The sequence below is a fragment of the Gallinula chloropus genome (genome assembly GCF_964237585.1).
Source record: "Gallinula chloropus genome assembly, contig: HAP1_SCAFFOLD_727, whole genome shotgun sequence".
Lineage (NCBI taxonomy): Eukaryota > Metazoa > Chordata > Aves > Gruiformes > Rallidae > Gallinula > Gallinula chloropus.
This window is the reverse complement of record NW_028168160.1, coordinates 262-16,014: the sequence shown is the minus strand read 5'-3', so window position 1 is coordinate 16,014 and position 15,753 is coordinate 262. Positions and strand designations below refer to the sequence as shown.

Below are 15,753 nucleotides of genomic sequence, written 5' to 3'. Positions count from 1 at the left end.
CAACCTCCCCATAGCAACCACCTCAGAATAGCAATAACCACCCCATAGCAACCATCTCCCCATAGCAACCATCTCCCCATAGCAACCACCTCCCCATAGCAACAATCTCCTCATAGCAACCACTTCCCCATAGCAACCACCACTCTATAGCAACCATCTCCCCATAGGAACCATCTCACCATAGCAACCATCTCCCCATAGCAACCACCTCAGAATAGCAATAACCTCCCCATAGCAACCACCTCCCCATAGCAACCACCTCCCCATAGCAACCACCTCCCCATAGCAACAATCTCCCCATAGCAACCATCTCCCCATAGCAACCATCACTCTATAGCAACCACCTCCCCATAGCAACAATCTCCCCATAGCAACCACCTCCCCATAGCAACCACCTCCCCATAGCAACCACCTCCCCATAGCAACCATCACTCTATAGCAACCACCTCCCCATAGCAACAACCTCCCCATAGCAACCACCTCAGAATAGCAACCATCTCCCCATAGCAACAATCTCCCCATAGCAACCACCTCCCCATAGCAACCATCACTCTATAGCAACCACCTCCCCATAGCAACAACCTCCCCATAGCAACCACCTCAGAATAGCAACCATCTCCCCATAGCAACAATCTCCCCATAGCAACCACCTCCCCATAGCAACCATCACTCTATAGCAACCATCTCCCCATAGCAACAACCTCCCCATAGGAACCATCTCCCCATAGCAACCACCTCCCCATAGCAACAATCTACCCATAGCAACCATCTCCCCATAGCAACCACCTCCCCATAGCAACCACCTCCCCATAGGAACCATCTCCCCATAGTAACCACCTCCCCATAGCAACCACCTCCCCATAGCAACAACCTCCCCATAGCAACAACCTCCCCATAGCAACCACCTCAGAATAGCAATAACCACCCCATAGCAACCATCTCCCCATAGCAACCACCTCCCCATAGCAACAATCTCCTCATAGCAACCACTTCCCCATAGCAACCATCACTCTATAGCAACCATCTCCCCATAGGAACCATCTCACCATAGCAACCATCTCCCCATAGCAACCACCTCAGAATAGCAATAACCTCCCCATAGCAACCACCTCCCCATAGCAACCACCTCCCCATAGCAACCATCTCCCCATAGCAACCACCTCCCCATAGCAACCATCTCCCCATAACAACCATCGCTCCATAGCAACCACCTCCCCATAGCAACCACCTCCCCATAGCAACCACCTCCCCATAGCAACCATCTCCCCATAGCAACCACCTCCCCATAACAACCATCACTCCATAGCAACCACCTCCCCATAGCAACCATCACTCTATAGCAACCACCTCACCATAGCAACCATCACTCCATAACAACCATCTCCCCATAGCAACCACCTCCCCATAGCAACCATCTCCCCATAGCAACTACCTCCCCATAGCAACCACCTCCCCATAGCAACCACCTCCCCATAGCAACCATCTCCCCATAGAAACCACCTCCCCATAGCAACCACCTCCCCATAGCAACCACCTCCCCATAGCAACCACCTCAGAATAGCAATAACGTCCCCATAGCAACCACCTCCCCATAGCAACCATCTCCCCATAGCAACCACCTCCCCATAGCAACCATCACTCTATAGCAACCATGTCCCCATACCAACCACCTCCCCATAGCAACCATCACTCCATAGCAACCACCTCCCCATAGCAACCACCTCCCCATAGCAACCATCACTCCATAGCAACCATCACTCTATAGCAACCATCTCCCCATAGCAACAATCTCCCCATAGCAACTACCTCCCCATAGCAACCACCTCTCCATAGGAACCATCTCCCCATAGCAACCACCTCCCCATAGCAACCATCTCCCCATAGCAACCACCTCCCCATAGCCGCAATCTTCCCATAGCAACAACCTCCACATAGCAACCACCTCCCCATAGCAACCACCTCCCCATAGCAACCATCTCCCCATAGCAACCAACCTCCCCATAGCAACCACCTCCCCATAGCCGCAATCTCCCCATAGCAACCATCTCCACATAGCAACCACCTCTCCATAGCAACCACCTCCCCATAGCAACCACCTCCCCATAGTAACCACCTCCCCATAGCAACCACCTCTCCATAGCAACCACCTCCCATAGCAACCACCTCCCATAGCCGCAATCTCCCCATAGCAACAACCTCCACATAGCAACCACCTCCCCATAGCAACCACCTCCCCATAGCAACCATCTCCCTATAGGAACCATCTCTCCATAGCAACCACCTCCCCATAGCAACCATCTCCCTATAGCAGACATTGCCCATGTTGGACAGACAGACTGACAGTGCCCGGGTTGGACAGACAGACAGACAGACAGCAGCTGGGTTGGACAGACAGACAGACTGACAGTGCCTAGGTTGGACAGACAGACAGACAGACAGCAGCTGGGTTGGATAGACAGACAGACAGTGCCCGGGTTGGACAGACAGACAGACAGCAGCTGGGTTGGACAGACAGACTGACAGTGCCTGGGTTGGACAGACAGACAGACAGCAGCTGGGTTGGACAGACAGACAGACAGGATTCGGGCGGGGGGGGCTCAGTCCGGTCCCTCCCCCCCCCGCCGGCCCCGCTCCAGCTCCATATTAAGTGAGGAAAGAGGAGCCGGGGGGGGGGGAGGGGCGGGGGGGGCTAAAAATAAGGAACCGAGTGTGGGGTGACCAGCACCAGGGACGGGGGGGGGTTGGGGGGGGCACCAGGTGCTCAGCACCCCCCCCTCCTGCTTTGGGGACCCCCACAGGTGGCCTGTCTGAGGGGGATGCTCAGGACCCCCCCTGGGTACCACCACCCCCAACCCCCTCCCAAAAGCCTTGGTGCCCCCCCAAACCCCAGAGTCCCTGATGAGGGGGGGTCTGGGTGCTCCCATCCCACCCCTCCAGCAGTGGGCACCCCAAAATCAAGGGGTCACAGCCCTGGGTCGGTGGGGACCCCTGTGCTGGGGGGAGGAGGGGGCTCAGGACCACCACAGAGCATGGGGGGGGGGGTCCAGGACCCCCAGGCATGGAGGGGTGGGTGCTCGGGACCCCTGTGCTGAGAAAGTGGGGTGTCTGGGACCCCCGTTGTCTGGGTGGGGGGGTGCCTGGGACCCCTATATCAAGGGTTATGGGTGCCCAGGACCCCCATTCTCAGGGGGCTGGGGGGCACAGGACCCCCATGTTAAGGGCTATGGGTGCCCAGGACCCCCACTTTCAGGGTGGTGGGGTGCCCAGGACCCCCATGTTAAGGGCTGTGGGTACCCAGGACCCCCACTTTCAGGGTGGTGGGGTGCCCAGGACCCCCATTCTCAGGGTGATGGGGGGCACAGGACCCCCATGTTAAGGGCTATGGGTGCCCAGGACCCCTGTTCTCAGGGGGATGGGGTGCCCAGGACCCCCACTTTTAGGGTGGTGGGGTGCCAAGGACCCCCATGTTAAGGGCTGTGGGTTCTGGGACCCCTCTTCTCAGGGTGATGAGGGGGTGGGGGGCAGCCTGGACCCCTGTGCCAAGAAGATGGGGTGCCCAGGACCCCCATTCTCAGGAGGGGGGTGCTCAGGACCCCCATGTTAAGGGCTGAGGGTACCTGGGACCCCCCTTTTTAGGGTGATGGGGGAGCGGGGGGCAGCCTGGACCCCTGTTCCAAGAAGATGGGGTGCCCAGAACCCCCATTCTCAGGGGGACAGGGGGGTGCCCAGGACCCCCGTGCCCAGGGACTTGGGGGGCCCAGGACCCCCACGCCAGTGCCCATGGGGGGGGGGGGTCTAACCCCCTCCCCCCGCCCCGTTTTGGGTGACCCTCACCCCTTATTTTTAACCCTCCAGTGAAACCTGAGCAGGGCCCGGTCCTGCCCCCCCCGCCCCCCCCCCGCTGTGCTGACTCAGCACCCCAATTCCCCCCCCCCCTCGTGAGATTCCCACTCCCTGGGGGTGACCCTGTGCCAGGGGTGGGGGTCCCCGGTGGGCTCTGGGGGGGTTATTGGGGGGAGGGGCTGAGAAATGGGGGGGTGGGGGGGCTGAGAAATTGGGGGGGGGGGGGGGGGCAGCAGGTAACAGGACAGGGGGTACTGGGGGGCACAAAGGCTGGGGGGGGGGGGGCAGGCAGGGTCCACCCCTCCCCTGTGCCCCCCCTCCTGCCCCCCCCCCATTCCCCCCCAGCACAGATAAGGGCATGAAAGGGTTAAACTGGTTTATTGCTCTGAAAATGGGGGGTGGGGGGTGTCTGGGTGCCCCCCCCTCAATCCTGGGTCCCTGCAGGGCCAGGGAGGGGGGGTCCCGACCCCCCCAGATCCGTGCCCAGCAGCGCCAGCCCCCGGGTTAGTACAGGGTGGGGGGTTAAGGTGGGAGGGGGGCGCTGGGGGGGGGGTCGTATGGGCACCTAGTAGTAGGTCTCCTTCTCCACCCAGCCTGCAAAAGAGGGGGGGGGGGCGTCAAATTGGGGGGGGTCCACAGCCCCTGGGGTTACCCCAACCCCCCTGGGTGCCCCCCAGGGGCAGCATCTGTTTGGGGGGGGGGGGTTAAGGGGAGTAAAATGGGGGGGTTCTCAAGGGGAGTAAGATTGGGGGGGGGGTCTCAAGGGGGGTAAGATGGGGGGGGTCTCAAGGGGGGTAAGATTGGGGGGGGGTCTCAAGGGGGGTGAGATTGGGGGGGGGTCTCAAGGGGGGTAAGATTGGGGGGGTCTCAAGGGGGGTAAGATGGGGGGGGTCAAGGGGAGAAAGATGGGGGGGGTCTCAAGGGGGGTAAGATGGGAGGGGGCTGTGCCAGGGTGGGTGGGGGGCGCCCAGTTTGAAGGTGGGGGGGCAGAGCCCAGAATGGGGGGGCTGTGGTTTAAATTGGGGGGGGGGGGAAACACTCCCCCTGGGTGTGGGGCAAGATGTGGGGGGGGGTCTCAAGGGGAGCAAAATGGGGGGGTGGGTGGGGGGGCACCCAGTTTTTGGGGTGTGTGGGGGGGTCAGTGATGCCTTTTGGGGGGCAGAGCCCAGAATGGGGGGGCTGTGCCTTAAATGTGGGGGGGGAAACGCTCCCCCTGGGGGGTGGAAAGCTGCTGGGGGGGGGTTGGGGCGGTGGGGGGGGTGTGGGGATTTGGGGGGGGTCTGTGCCAGGGTGGGTGGGGGCTCCCACTTTGAGGGTGGTGGGGCAGAGCCCATAATGGGGGGGCTGTGCCTTAAATTGGGGGGGGGGAAACACTCCCCCTGGGTGTGGGGCAAGATGGAGGGGGGGGTCTCAAGGGGGGTAAGATGGGGGGGGTCTCAAGGGGAGTAAGATGGGGGGGGTCTCAAGGGGAGAAAGATGGGGGGATCTCAAGGGGGGTAAGATGGGGGGGGTCTCAAGGGGAGCAAAATGGGGGGGTGGGTGGGGGGGGGCACCCAGTTTGTGGGGTGTGTGGGGGGGTCAGTGAAGCCTTTTGGGGGGCAGAGCCCAGAATGGGGGGGCTGTGGCTTAAATGTGGGGGGGGGAAACGCTCCCCCTGGGGGGGTGGAAAGCTGCTGGGGGGGGGTTGGGGCGGTGGGGGGGGGTGTGGGGATTTGGGGGGGGTCTGTGCCAGGGTGGGTGGGGGCACCCAGTTTGAGGGTGGGGGGGCAGAGCCCAGAATGGGGGGGCTGTGCCTTAAATGGGGGGGGGGGGAAACACTCTCCCTGGGTGTGGGGCAAGATGGAGGGGGCCTCAAGGGGGGTAAGATGGGGGTCTCAAGGGGAGAAAGATGGGGGGGGTCGCTGTACAGGGTGGGTGAGGGGTGCCCAGTTTGAGGGTGGGGGGCAGAGCCCATAAAGGGGGGGGGTGTGCCTTAAACTGGGGGGGGGGAAACACTCCCCTTGGTTGGGGGGGTCTCAAGGGGAGCAAGATGGGGGGGGGGTTGCTGTGCCAGGGTGGGGGGGGGGCACCCAGTTTGTGGGGTGTGTGGGGGGGTCAGTGATGCCTTTTGGGGGGCAGAGCCCAGAATGGGGGGGCTGTGCCTTAAATGTGTGGGGGGGAAACGCTCCCCCTGGGGGGGTGGAAAGCTGCTGGGGGGGGGTTGGGGCGGTGGGGGGGGTGGGGGGGGATTTGGGGGGGGTCTCACCTCCGGGGTACCGGCGCAGGATGAGCTTGCGCACCTCGTCGTAGGCGAAGATGAGGAGGCTGTAGGGGAAGGCGCAGAACCACCACGTAACCCTGGGGGGGGGAAGGGAGGGACGGGGGTTATTTGGGGAGGGGGGGGGCACCCAGGTAGCCCCAAGGCTCTTGGGTGGAGGTTCTGGCCCTGGGGGTGGTTTGGGAGGGGGTGGTATCTGGGGAGGGGTTCAAGGGGGACCAGATGGGGAGGGGAAGGGGAGGAAGATGGGGGGGTCAAGGGGGGTGGGATGGGGGGGGGTCAAGGGGAGTAAAGGGGGGGTCAAGGGGAGGAAGATGGGGGGGTCAAGGGGGGTGGGATGGGGGGGGGTCAAGGGGAGTAAAGGGGGGGTCAAGGGGAGGAAGATGGGGGGGTCAAGGGGAGTGGGGGGTCAAGGGGAGTAAAGGGGGGGTCAAGGGGAGTAAGAGGGGGGTCTCAAAGGCAGTGGGGGGGGTCTCAAGGGCAGCGAGGGGGGGTCTCAAGGAGAGTAAGATAGGGTGGTCAAGGGCAGTGGGGGGGGGCCTCATGGGCACTGAGGGGGGGGTCTCAAGGGCAGTGGAGGGGGTCAAGGGCAGTAAGGGGGGTCTCAAAGGCACTGAGGGGGGGGTCTCAAGGGCGGGGGGGGTCAAGGTCAGTGAGGGGGGGGTCTCACGGGCACTGAGTGGGGGGTCTCAAGGGGAGTAAGATGGGGTGGTCAAGGCCAGTGGGGGGGGGTCTCACGGGCACTGGGGGGGGTCAAGGGCAGTGGGGGGTGTCTCAAAGGCAGTGAGGGGGGGTCTCAAATGCAGCGAGGGGGGGGTCTCAAGGAGAGTAAGATGGGGTGGTCAAGGGCAGTGGGGGGGGTCTCACGGGCAGTGGGGGGGTCTCAAGGGCACTGAGGGGGGTCTCACTGGCAGTGGGGGGGTCTCAAGGGCAGTGTGGGGGGTCAAGGGCACTGAGGAGGGGCCTCACGGGCACTGAGGGGGGGTCTCAGGGGCAGTGGAGGGGGTCAAGGGCACTGAGGGGGGGTCTCAAGGGCAGCGAGGGGGGTCTCAAGAGCTGTGAGGGAGGGTCTCACGGGCAGTGAGGGGCGGTCTCACGGGCACTGTGGGGGGGTCTCAAGGGCGGTGGGGGGGGTCTCAAGGGCAGTAAGGGGGGTCTCAAGAGCTGTGAGGGGTTCTCAAAGGCAGTGGGGGGGGTCAAGGGCAGTGATGGGGGTCTCAAGGGCAGTGGGAGGTCTCACAGGCTCTGAGGGGGGTCTCACTGGCAGTGGGGGGGGTCTCAAGGGCAGTGGGGGGTCTCACATGCACTGAAGGGGGTCTCACGGGCACTGAGGGGGGGTCTCAAGGGCAGTGGAGGGGGTCAAGGGCACTGAGGGGGGTCTCACGGGCACTGTGGGGGGGTCTCATGGGCACTTGGGGGGGGTCTCAAGGACAGTGGGGGGGTCTCATGGGCACTGAGAGGGGGTCTCAAGAGCTGTGAGGGAGGGTCTCACTGGCAGTGAGGGGGGTCTCATGGGCACTGGGAGGGGTTCTCAAAGGCAGTGGGGGGGTTTCAAGGGCGGGGGGGGGGTCAAGGTCAGTGAGGGGGGGGTCTCACGGGCACTGGGGGGGGTCTCACTTGAGGGGGTACATGCGCAGGGCCACCCCCATCCCGGGGCAGTAGCTCAGGAACGCCGCCAGCGCCGTCTCCTCCAGCAGCCCGAAGATCAGGATCTTATTCCTGGGGGGGGTGTGTGTGTCAGGGGGGCACCCATGGGTGCTGGGGAGGGGGGGTTTTGGGGAGGGGGGCACCCACTTCATGCCCTGCTGGAAGACGGAGTTGCGGCGGGTCTTGCAGATGATGAGGTCGGCCCATTGCACCACCACGATGCTGGCGAAGAACGCCGTGTGGCACGTGAACTCCACCACCTTCCGCTGCTCGTAGGTCTGGGGGGGCACACACAGGGGGGGGCACGCTCGTGTGCAAGGGCTGAGCACACACACACACCCCCCCGGGGCTGGCACGGGGATTGGAGGGGGGGAGGAGGGAGGGGGAAGGGGATGGGGGGTGGGGGGAGTGGGGATGGGAGGTGGAAGGGTGGCCATGGGTGTGCAAGGGGCGTGCAAGGGCTGAGCACACACACACACACCCATCCCCCCGGGGCTGGCACGGGGATTGGAAGGGGGGGGAAGGAGGGAGGGGGATGGGAGGGTGGAAGGGTGGCCATGGGTGTGCAAGGGGCGTGCAAGGGGTGTGCAAGGGGTGTGCATGCTTGCATGGGTCTGGCATGGGGTTTGGTGGGGATAGGGGAGAGAGGAGGGGTGGGGGGTGGTGGGGGAGTGGGGATGGGGGGGTGGAAGGGCGGCCACATGTGTGTGCAAGGGGTGTGCAAGGGGTGTGCATGGGTGTGCAAGTGGCGTGCAAGGGGTGTGCATGCTTCCATGGGTCTGGCATGGGGTTTGGTGGGGGTAGGGGAGAGAGGAGGTGTGGAAGGGTGGCCGTGTGTGTGTGTGTGTGTGTGTGTGTGCAAGGGGCGTGCAAGGGGTGTGCGAGGGGCCTGCATGGGTCTGGCATGGGGTTTGGTGGGGACAGGGAAGAGAGGAGGGGTGGGGAGTGGGGATGGGGGGTGGAAGGGCGGCCACACGTGTGTGCAAGGGGCGTGCAAGGGGTGTGCAAGGGGTGTGCATGCTTCCATGGGTCTGGCATGGGGTTTGGTGGGGGTAGGGGAGAGAGGGGGTGTGGAAGGGTGGCCGTGTGTGTGTGTGTGTGTGTATGTGTGAGGGGTGTGCAAGGGGCGTGCAAGTGGTGTGCAAGGGGTGTGCAAGGGGTGTGCAAGGGGTGTGCACGGGCGTGCAAGGGTCTGGCATGGGGTTTGGTGGGGGTAGGAGAGAGGGGGGTGTGGAAGGGTGGCCGTGTGTGTGTGAGGGGCGTGCAAGGGGCGTGCAAGGGGTGTGCAAGGGGTGTGCAAGGGGTGTGCAAGGGGTGTGCAAGGGGTGTGCAAGGGGCGTGCATGGGTCTGGCATGGGGTTTGCTGGGGGTAGGGGAGAGGGGGGTGTGGAAGGGTGGCCGTGTGTGTGTGTGTGTGTGCGAGGGGCGTGCAAGGGGCGTGCAAGGGGCGTGCAAGGGTCCCTCACCCACTCCTGGCCGTAGGAGTCCTCCAGGTCGTTGGTGGAGCGGTCGTCCCAGGCCAGGCGGATCCCCACCAGCGTCCCGGGCAGGAACCCGTTCTCAGCCAGGATCACGAAGTAGGTGAAGAACCCGCCCAGCGCCTGGATCATCCCTGGGGGGCACCCGGGCCGGGGCGGGGGGGGCACCCCGGGGTGGGTACTCCAGGTCAGCACCCCAGCACCAGGGACTGGGCACCCCAAGAACCGCCCGTTCCTTCCCAGGGGGGTGGGGTTGGGGGGGGACACCTTGGAGACACCCCATGTCCCCTGGGTGCCCCCCACACATCCCCCCCCCACCCCGATCCACCCATAGGCCATGGTGATGGGCTGTCCCCCCACCCCCCAACCCCCACAACCCCCCCCATGCCCCCCTCACCTCTGCCCATAGGCCACGCTGATGAGCCCCCCAGGGCCCCCCATGGCCCCCCATGGCCCCCCCAGCCCCCCCTCACCGATCTGCCCGTAGGCCATGCTGATGAGCCCCCCAGGCCCCCCAGACCCCCCCATGGCCCCCCAGCCCCCCCCTCACCGATCTGCCCATAGGCCATGCTGATGAGCCCCCCAGGCCCCCATGGCCCCCCAGGCCCCCCCATACCGATCTGCCCGTAGGCCATGCTGATGAGCCCCCCATGGCCCCCCCATGGCCCCCCATGGCCCCCCATGGCCCCCCATGGCCCCCCCAATGGCCCCCCCTCACCGATCTGCCCATAGGCCATGCTGATGAGCCCCCCAGGGCCCCCCATGGCCCCCCATGGCCCCCCAGGGCCCCCCCATGGCCCCCCCAGCCCCCCCTCACCGATCTGCCCGTAGGCCACGCTGATGAGCCCCCCATGGCCCCCCATGGCCCCCCATGGCCCCCCCTCACCGATCTGCCCGTAGGCCATGCTGATGAGCCCCCCAGGCCCCCCCAGGCCCCCCCGGCCCCCCTCACCGATCTGCCCGTAGGCCATGCTGATGAGCCCCCCAGGCCCCCCCATGGCCCCCCAGGCCCCCCCTCACCGATCTGCCCGTAGGCCATGCTGATGAGCCCCCATGGCCCCCCATGGCCCCCCATGGCCCCCCAGCCCCCCCCTCACCGATCTGCCCGTAGGCCATGCTGATGAGCCCCCCAGGGCCCCCCAAGGCCCCCCAGGTCCCCCAGCCCCCCCTCACCGATCTGCCCGTAGGCCATGCTGATGAGCCCCCCAGACCCCCCCATGGCCCCCCCATGGCCCCCCCATGGCCCCCCCTCACCGATCTGCCCGTAGGCCATGCTGATGAGCCCCCCAGGCCCCCCCATGGCCCCCCAGGCCCCCCCTCACCGATCTGCCCGTAGGCCATGCTGATGAGCCCCCATGGCCCCCCATGGCCCCCCATGGCCCCCCCAGCCCCCCCTCACCGATCTGCCCGTAGGCCATGCTGATGAGCCCCCCAGGGCCCCCCAAGGCCCCCCCAGGTCCCCCCAGCCCCCCCTCACCGATCTGCCCGTAGGCCATGCTGATGAGCCCCCCAGACCCCCCCATGGCCCCCCCATGGCCCCCCCATGGCCCCCCCTCACCGATCTGCCCGTAGGCCATGCTGATGAGCCGCTCGTTGACCAGCTTGTCGGTCCGGGGGTTCCGCGGCTGCCGCTTCATGATGTCGCTCTCGGCCGCCTCGTAGGCCAGGGAGATGGCAGGGACCTGGGTGGGGGGCACATTGTCACCCCCCAGCACCCCCCAGCACACCCCCATCATCCCCCGTTCCCCCCCCCCCATCACCCCCCAGCCCCGTCAACCCCTGGCACCCCCTTGCAGACCCTGGCACCCCCAGCTCCATCACCCCTCTGGCACCCCCCTGGCACCCCCCATAGCCCCATCACCCCCATCACCCCCCATCACCCCCTGGCACCCTCCATCACCCCCTCAGAGACCCTGGCATCCCCCCAGCCCCATCACCCCCTGTCATCCCTCATCACCCCCTGTCAGTCACTCCCTGTCACCCCCTGTTACCCCCCATCACCATCAGCCCCTGGCACCCCCTACCATCCCCCATCAGCCCCTGGCACCCCCCACCATCCCCCATGACCCCCTCAGACCTCCTTTCACCCCCTGTCACCCCATAGTCACCCCCCGGCACCCCCCCCAGCTCCATTACCCTCCATTCACACCCCATCACCCCCTGTCAGTCACCCCCCATCACCCCCTGGCACCCCCCATCACCATCAGCCCCTGGCACCCCCTACCATCCCCCATGACCCCCTCAGACCCCCTTTCACCCCCTGTCACCCCATAGTCACCCCCCTGGCACACCCCCCAGCCCCATCACCCCCCATTCACCCCCATCACCCCCTGTCAGTCACCCCCCATCACCCCCTGGCACCCCCCATCACCATCAGCCCCTGGCACCCCCTACCATCCCCCATGACCCCCTCAGACCCCCTTTCACCCCCTGTCACCCCATAGTCACCCCCCTGGCACACCCCCCAGCCCCATCACCCCCCATTCACCCCCCATCACCCCCTGTCAGTCACCCCCCATCACCCCCTGGCACCCCCCATCACCATCAGCCCCTGGCAACCCCCCAGCATCCCCCATGACCCCCTCAGACCCATCACCCCCTGTGTCCCCCCCCGCTGACCATGTCGGTGCCCAGGTCGATGCAGAGGATGGTGACGGTGCCCAGGGGCAGCGGGATGTTGGCGATGATGAAGAGCAGGAAGGGGGTGATCTCGGGGATGTTGCTGGTCAGGGTGTAGGCGATGGACTTCTTCAGGTTGTCAAAGATCAGCCGGCCTGGGGGGGACACGGAGGGTGACACATGGGGGGGTTAGAGGGGTCCCGTCCCTTCCTCTCCTCTCCATCCCCTCATCCCCCCGCCCCCCATTCCCAAATGGGGGTGGTCACCCTCTGTGCATCAAGGTGGGACCCCCCTGGGAACTCAGATGTCCCCCCCCAGACCTCTGACCCCCTCCCAGAACCCCCCATCCATGGGGATTTCCCCCCTCCAGCCCTCCCTGATCCCATCCATCCTGCATCCCCCCCTCTATCCCAAACCGGGGGGGAGGGGGGGTCACCCCTCTGTGCATAAAGGTGGGACCTCCCTAGACCCCCCAGACATTCAGATTCCCCCCCCCCAGCCCCCTACCACCCCCAGCCCCTGACCCCCCCATCCCCATCCTCCCCATCCCCTAATGCCCCCATCCCCTCATCCCCTGATGCCCCCAACCCCATCATCCACATCCCCTCACCCCCTATCCCCTCACCCCCCCATCCCCTAGCCCCCCCTCCCCACATCCCCTGATATCCCACATCCCCATCCTCCCCATCCCCTGATATCCCACATCCCCATCCTCCCCATCCCGAGCCCCCCATCTCCTCATCCCCCCATCCCCTGACCCCTCCATCCCCATCCTCCCCATCCCGAGCCCCCCCCATCCCCATCCTCCCCATCCCGAGCCCCCCATCTCCTCATCCCCCCATCCCCTGACCCCTCCATCCCCATCCTCCCCATCCCGAGCCCCCCATCTCCTCATCCCCCCATCCCCTGACCCCCCCATCCCCTCATCCCCCCATCCCCTGACCTCCCCATCCCCATTCCCTCACCCCCTGATGCCCCATCCCCATCATCCCCATCCCCTCACCCCCCATCCCCTCACCCCCTGACCCCCCAATCCCCTCATCCCCCCATCCCCTCACCCCCCCATCCCCATTCCCTCACCCCCTGATGCCCCATCCCCATCATCCCCATCCCCTCACCCCCCATCCCCTCACCCCCTGACCCCCCAATCCCCTCACCCCCCATCCCCATTCCCTCATCCCTGATGCCCCATCCCCATCATCCCCATCCCCTCACCCCCCCATCCCCTCACCCCCTGAAGGGTCTCCCCCTGCCCCCCTGGGGTGGGGGTCTCCCTGACCTTCCTCCACGCCGGTGACAATGGAGGCGAAGTTGTCGTCCAGCAGGATCATGTCGGCCGCCTGCTTGGAGACGTCGGAGCCGGCGATGCCCATGGCGATGCCGATGTCGGCCTTCTTCAGCGCCGGGGAGTCGTTCACCCCGTCCCCCGTCACCGCCACGATGGCGCCCTGGGGACACCGGGTCAGGCTCCGCGGGGAGGGGGGTGTCATAGGGCACCGGGGTGGGGAGGGCATGGGCATGGGCAGGGGTGTGTCATGGGGACACCATGGGGGCACCATGGGGGCACCATGGGCATGGGGACACCATGGGGACACCACAGGGTCACCATGGGGGCATGGGGATGGGGGCACCATGGGCATGGGCAGGGGGGTGTCATGGGGACACCATGGGGGCACCATGGGCATGGGGATAGGGACACTGTGGGTATGGGCAGGGTGGCATCATGGGGACACATGGATGGGGGCACAATGGGCAGGGGGGCATCATGGGGACACCACAGGGACACCATGAGGGTACCATGGGGATGGGGGCACCATGGGCAGGGTGGCATCATGGGGACACCATGGGGGCACCATGAGGGCATGGGGATGGGGGCACCATGGGCAGGGTGGCATCATGGGGACACCATGGGGACACTATGAGGGCATGGGGATGGGGGCACCATGGGCATGGGCAGGGGGGTGTCATGGGGACACAATGGGGGCACCATGGGCATGGGGATGGGGGCACCATGGGCATGGGCAGGGGGACACCATGGGGGCACTATGGGCATGGGCATGGGGGCCATGGGTATGGGCAGGGGGGCGTCATGGGGACACCATGGGGGCATGGGGATGGGGACACCGTGGGCATGGGCAGGGGGATGTCATGGGGACACCATGGGGGCACCATGGGGATGGGGTTGGGGGCACCATGGGCATGGGCAGGGGGGTGTCATGGAGACACCATGGGGGTATGGGGACACCGTGGGGTACGAGATCACTACGGGGACACCACAGGGACACCACGAGGACACTGTGGGGCATGGGGGACACCATGGGCATGGTGGCACCATGGGGCGTGGGGACACAGTGAGGCAATGGGACACCACAGGGCACGAGGACACCATGGGGACACCACGGGGGCATGGCAGGGACACCATGGGGACACCAGGAGAGCATGGGGACACCGTGGGGCACGAGGTCAGTATGGGGACACCATGGGGACACCACAGGGACATGGCAGGGACACCGTGGGGACATGATGGGAACACCAGGAGAGAATGGGGACACCGTGGGGCACGAGGTCAGTATGGGGACACCATGGGGACACCACAGGGACATGGCAGGGACACCGTGGGGACATGATGGGAACACCAGGAGAGAATGGGGACACCGTGGGGCACGAGGTCAGTATGGGGACACCATGGGGACACCATGGGAACACCACAGGGGCATGGCAGGGACACCGTGGGGACACCAGGAGAGCATGGGGACACCATGGGGCACGAGGTCAGTATGGGGACACCATGGGGACACCGTGGGGACACTGTGGGGCACGAGGTCAGTATGGGGACACCACAGGGACAGGGCAGGGACACCGTGGGGACATGATGGGGACACCAGGAGAGCATGGGGACACCGTGGGGCACGAGGTCAGTATGGGGACACCACGGGGACACTGTGGGGACACCATGGGGACACCATGGGGTACGAGGTCAGTATGGGGACACCACGTGGGGCATGGCAGGGACACCGTAGGGCACGAGGTCAGTATGGGGACACCGTGGGGACACGGTGGGGCCACGGCAGGGCCAGCCGGGGTCACCTGGCGCTGGCAGCCCTCCACGATGATGAGCTTCTGCTGGGGGGAGGTGCGGGCGAAGACGATCTCCGTGTGGTTCTTGAGGATCTCGTCCAGCTGCTCCGGCGTCATGTCCTTCAGGTCCGAGCCGTGCACCACGCAGGCCTTGGCCTCGCTGGGGGGCAGCCTCAGGGGGGTGCTGGAGACCCCCCCTGCCCCGCCACGGGGCTGATGGAGCCCCCACACCCCACCCATGGGGCTGATGGACGCCCCTACCCCACCCATGGGGCTGCTGGAGACCCCCCACCCCACCCCATGGGGCTGCTGGAGCTCCCCACCCCATGGGGCAGCCTCAGCAGGGACCCCCAGACACCCTCACCCCACCCCACAGGACTGCTGGACCCCCAGAGATCCCCACCCCACAGGACTGCTGGACCCCCCAGAGACTCCCACCCCATGGGGCAGCCTCAGCAAGGACCCCCAGAGACCCCCACCCCATGGGGCAGCCTCAGCAGGGACCCGCAGACACCCCCACCCCATGGGGCTGCTGGACCCCCAGAGACCCCCACCCCATGGGGCAGCCTCAGCAGGGACCCCCAGAGACCCCCACCCCACACCACAGGGCTTCTGGACCCCCAGAGACCCCCACCCCACGCCACGGGGCTGCTGGACCCCCAGAGACCCCCACCCCATGTTACGGGGCTCCTGGACCCCCAGACCCCCCTACTCCATGGGGCAGCCTCAGCAGGGACCCCCAGAGCCCCCCACCCCATGGGGCTGCTGGACCCCCAGAGACCCCCACCCCATGGGGCAGCCTCAACAGGGACCCCCAGAGACCCTCACCCC

The 15,753-nt window shown here is 65.8% G+C and overlaps 1 protein-coding gene across 1 annotated transcript; it reads right to left on the bottom strand.

The window, feature by feature from the left end:
• Positions 1–4,204: 4,204 nt before the first annotated feature.
• On the bottom strand, positions 4,205–15,111 carry LOC311204740 (sodium/potassium-transporting ATPase subunit alpha-2). Its single transcript, XM_084281113.1, has 9 exons — positions 14,932–15,111; positions 13,124–13,292; positions 11,845–11,999; positions 10,784–10,907; positions 9,214–9,359; positions 7,895–8,025; positions 7,718–7,819; positions 6,089–6,180; positions 4,205–4,437 (listed from the first exon to the last, which is right to left on the bottom strand). The coding sequence occupies exons 1-9, from the start codon at positions 15,037–15,039 to the stop codon at positions 4,409–4,411; spliced, it is 1,056 nt and encodes a 351-aa protein (XP_084137239.1). The 5' UTR covers positions 15,040–15,111; the 3' UTR covers positions 4,205–4,408.
• Positions 15,112–15,753: the final 642 nt, after the last annotated feature.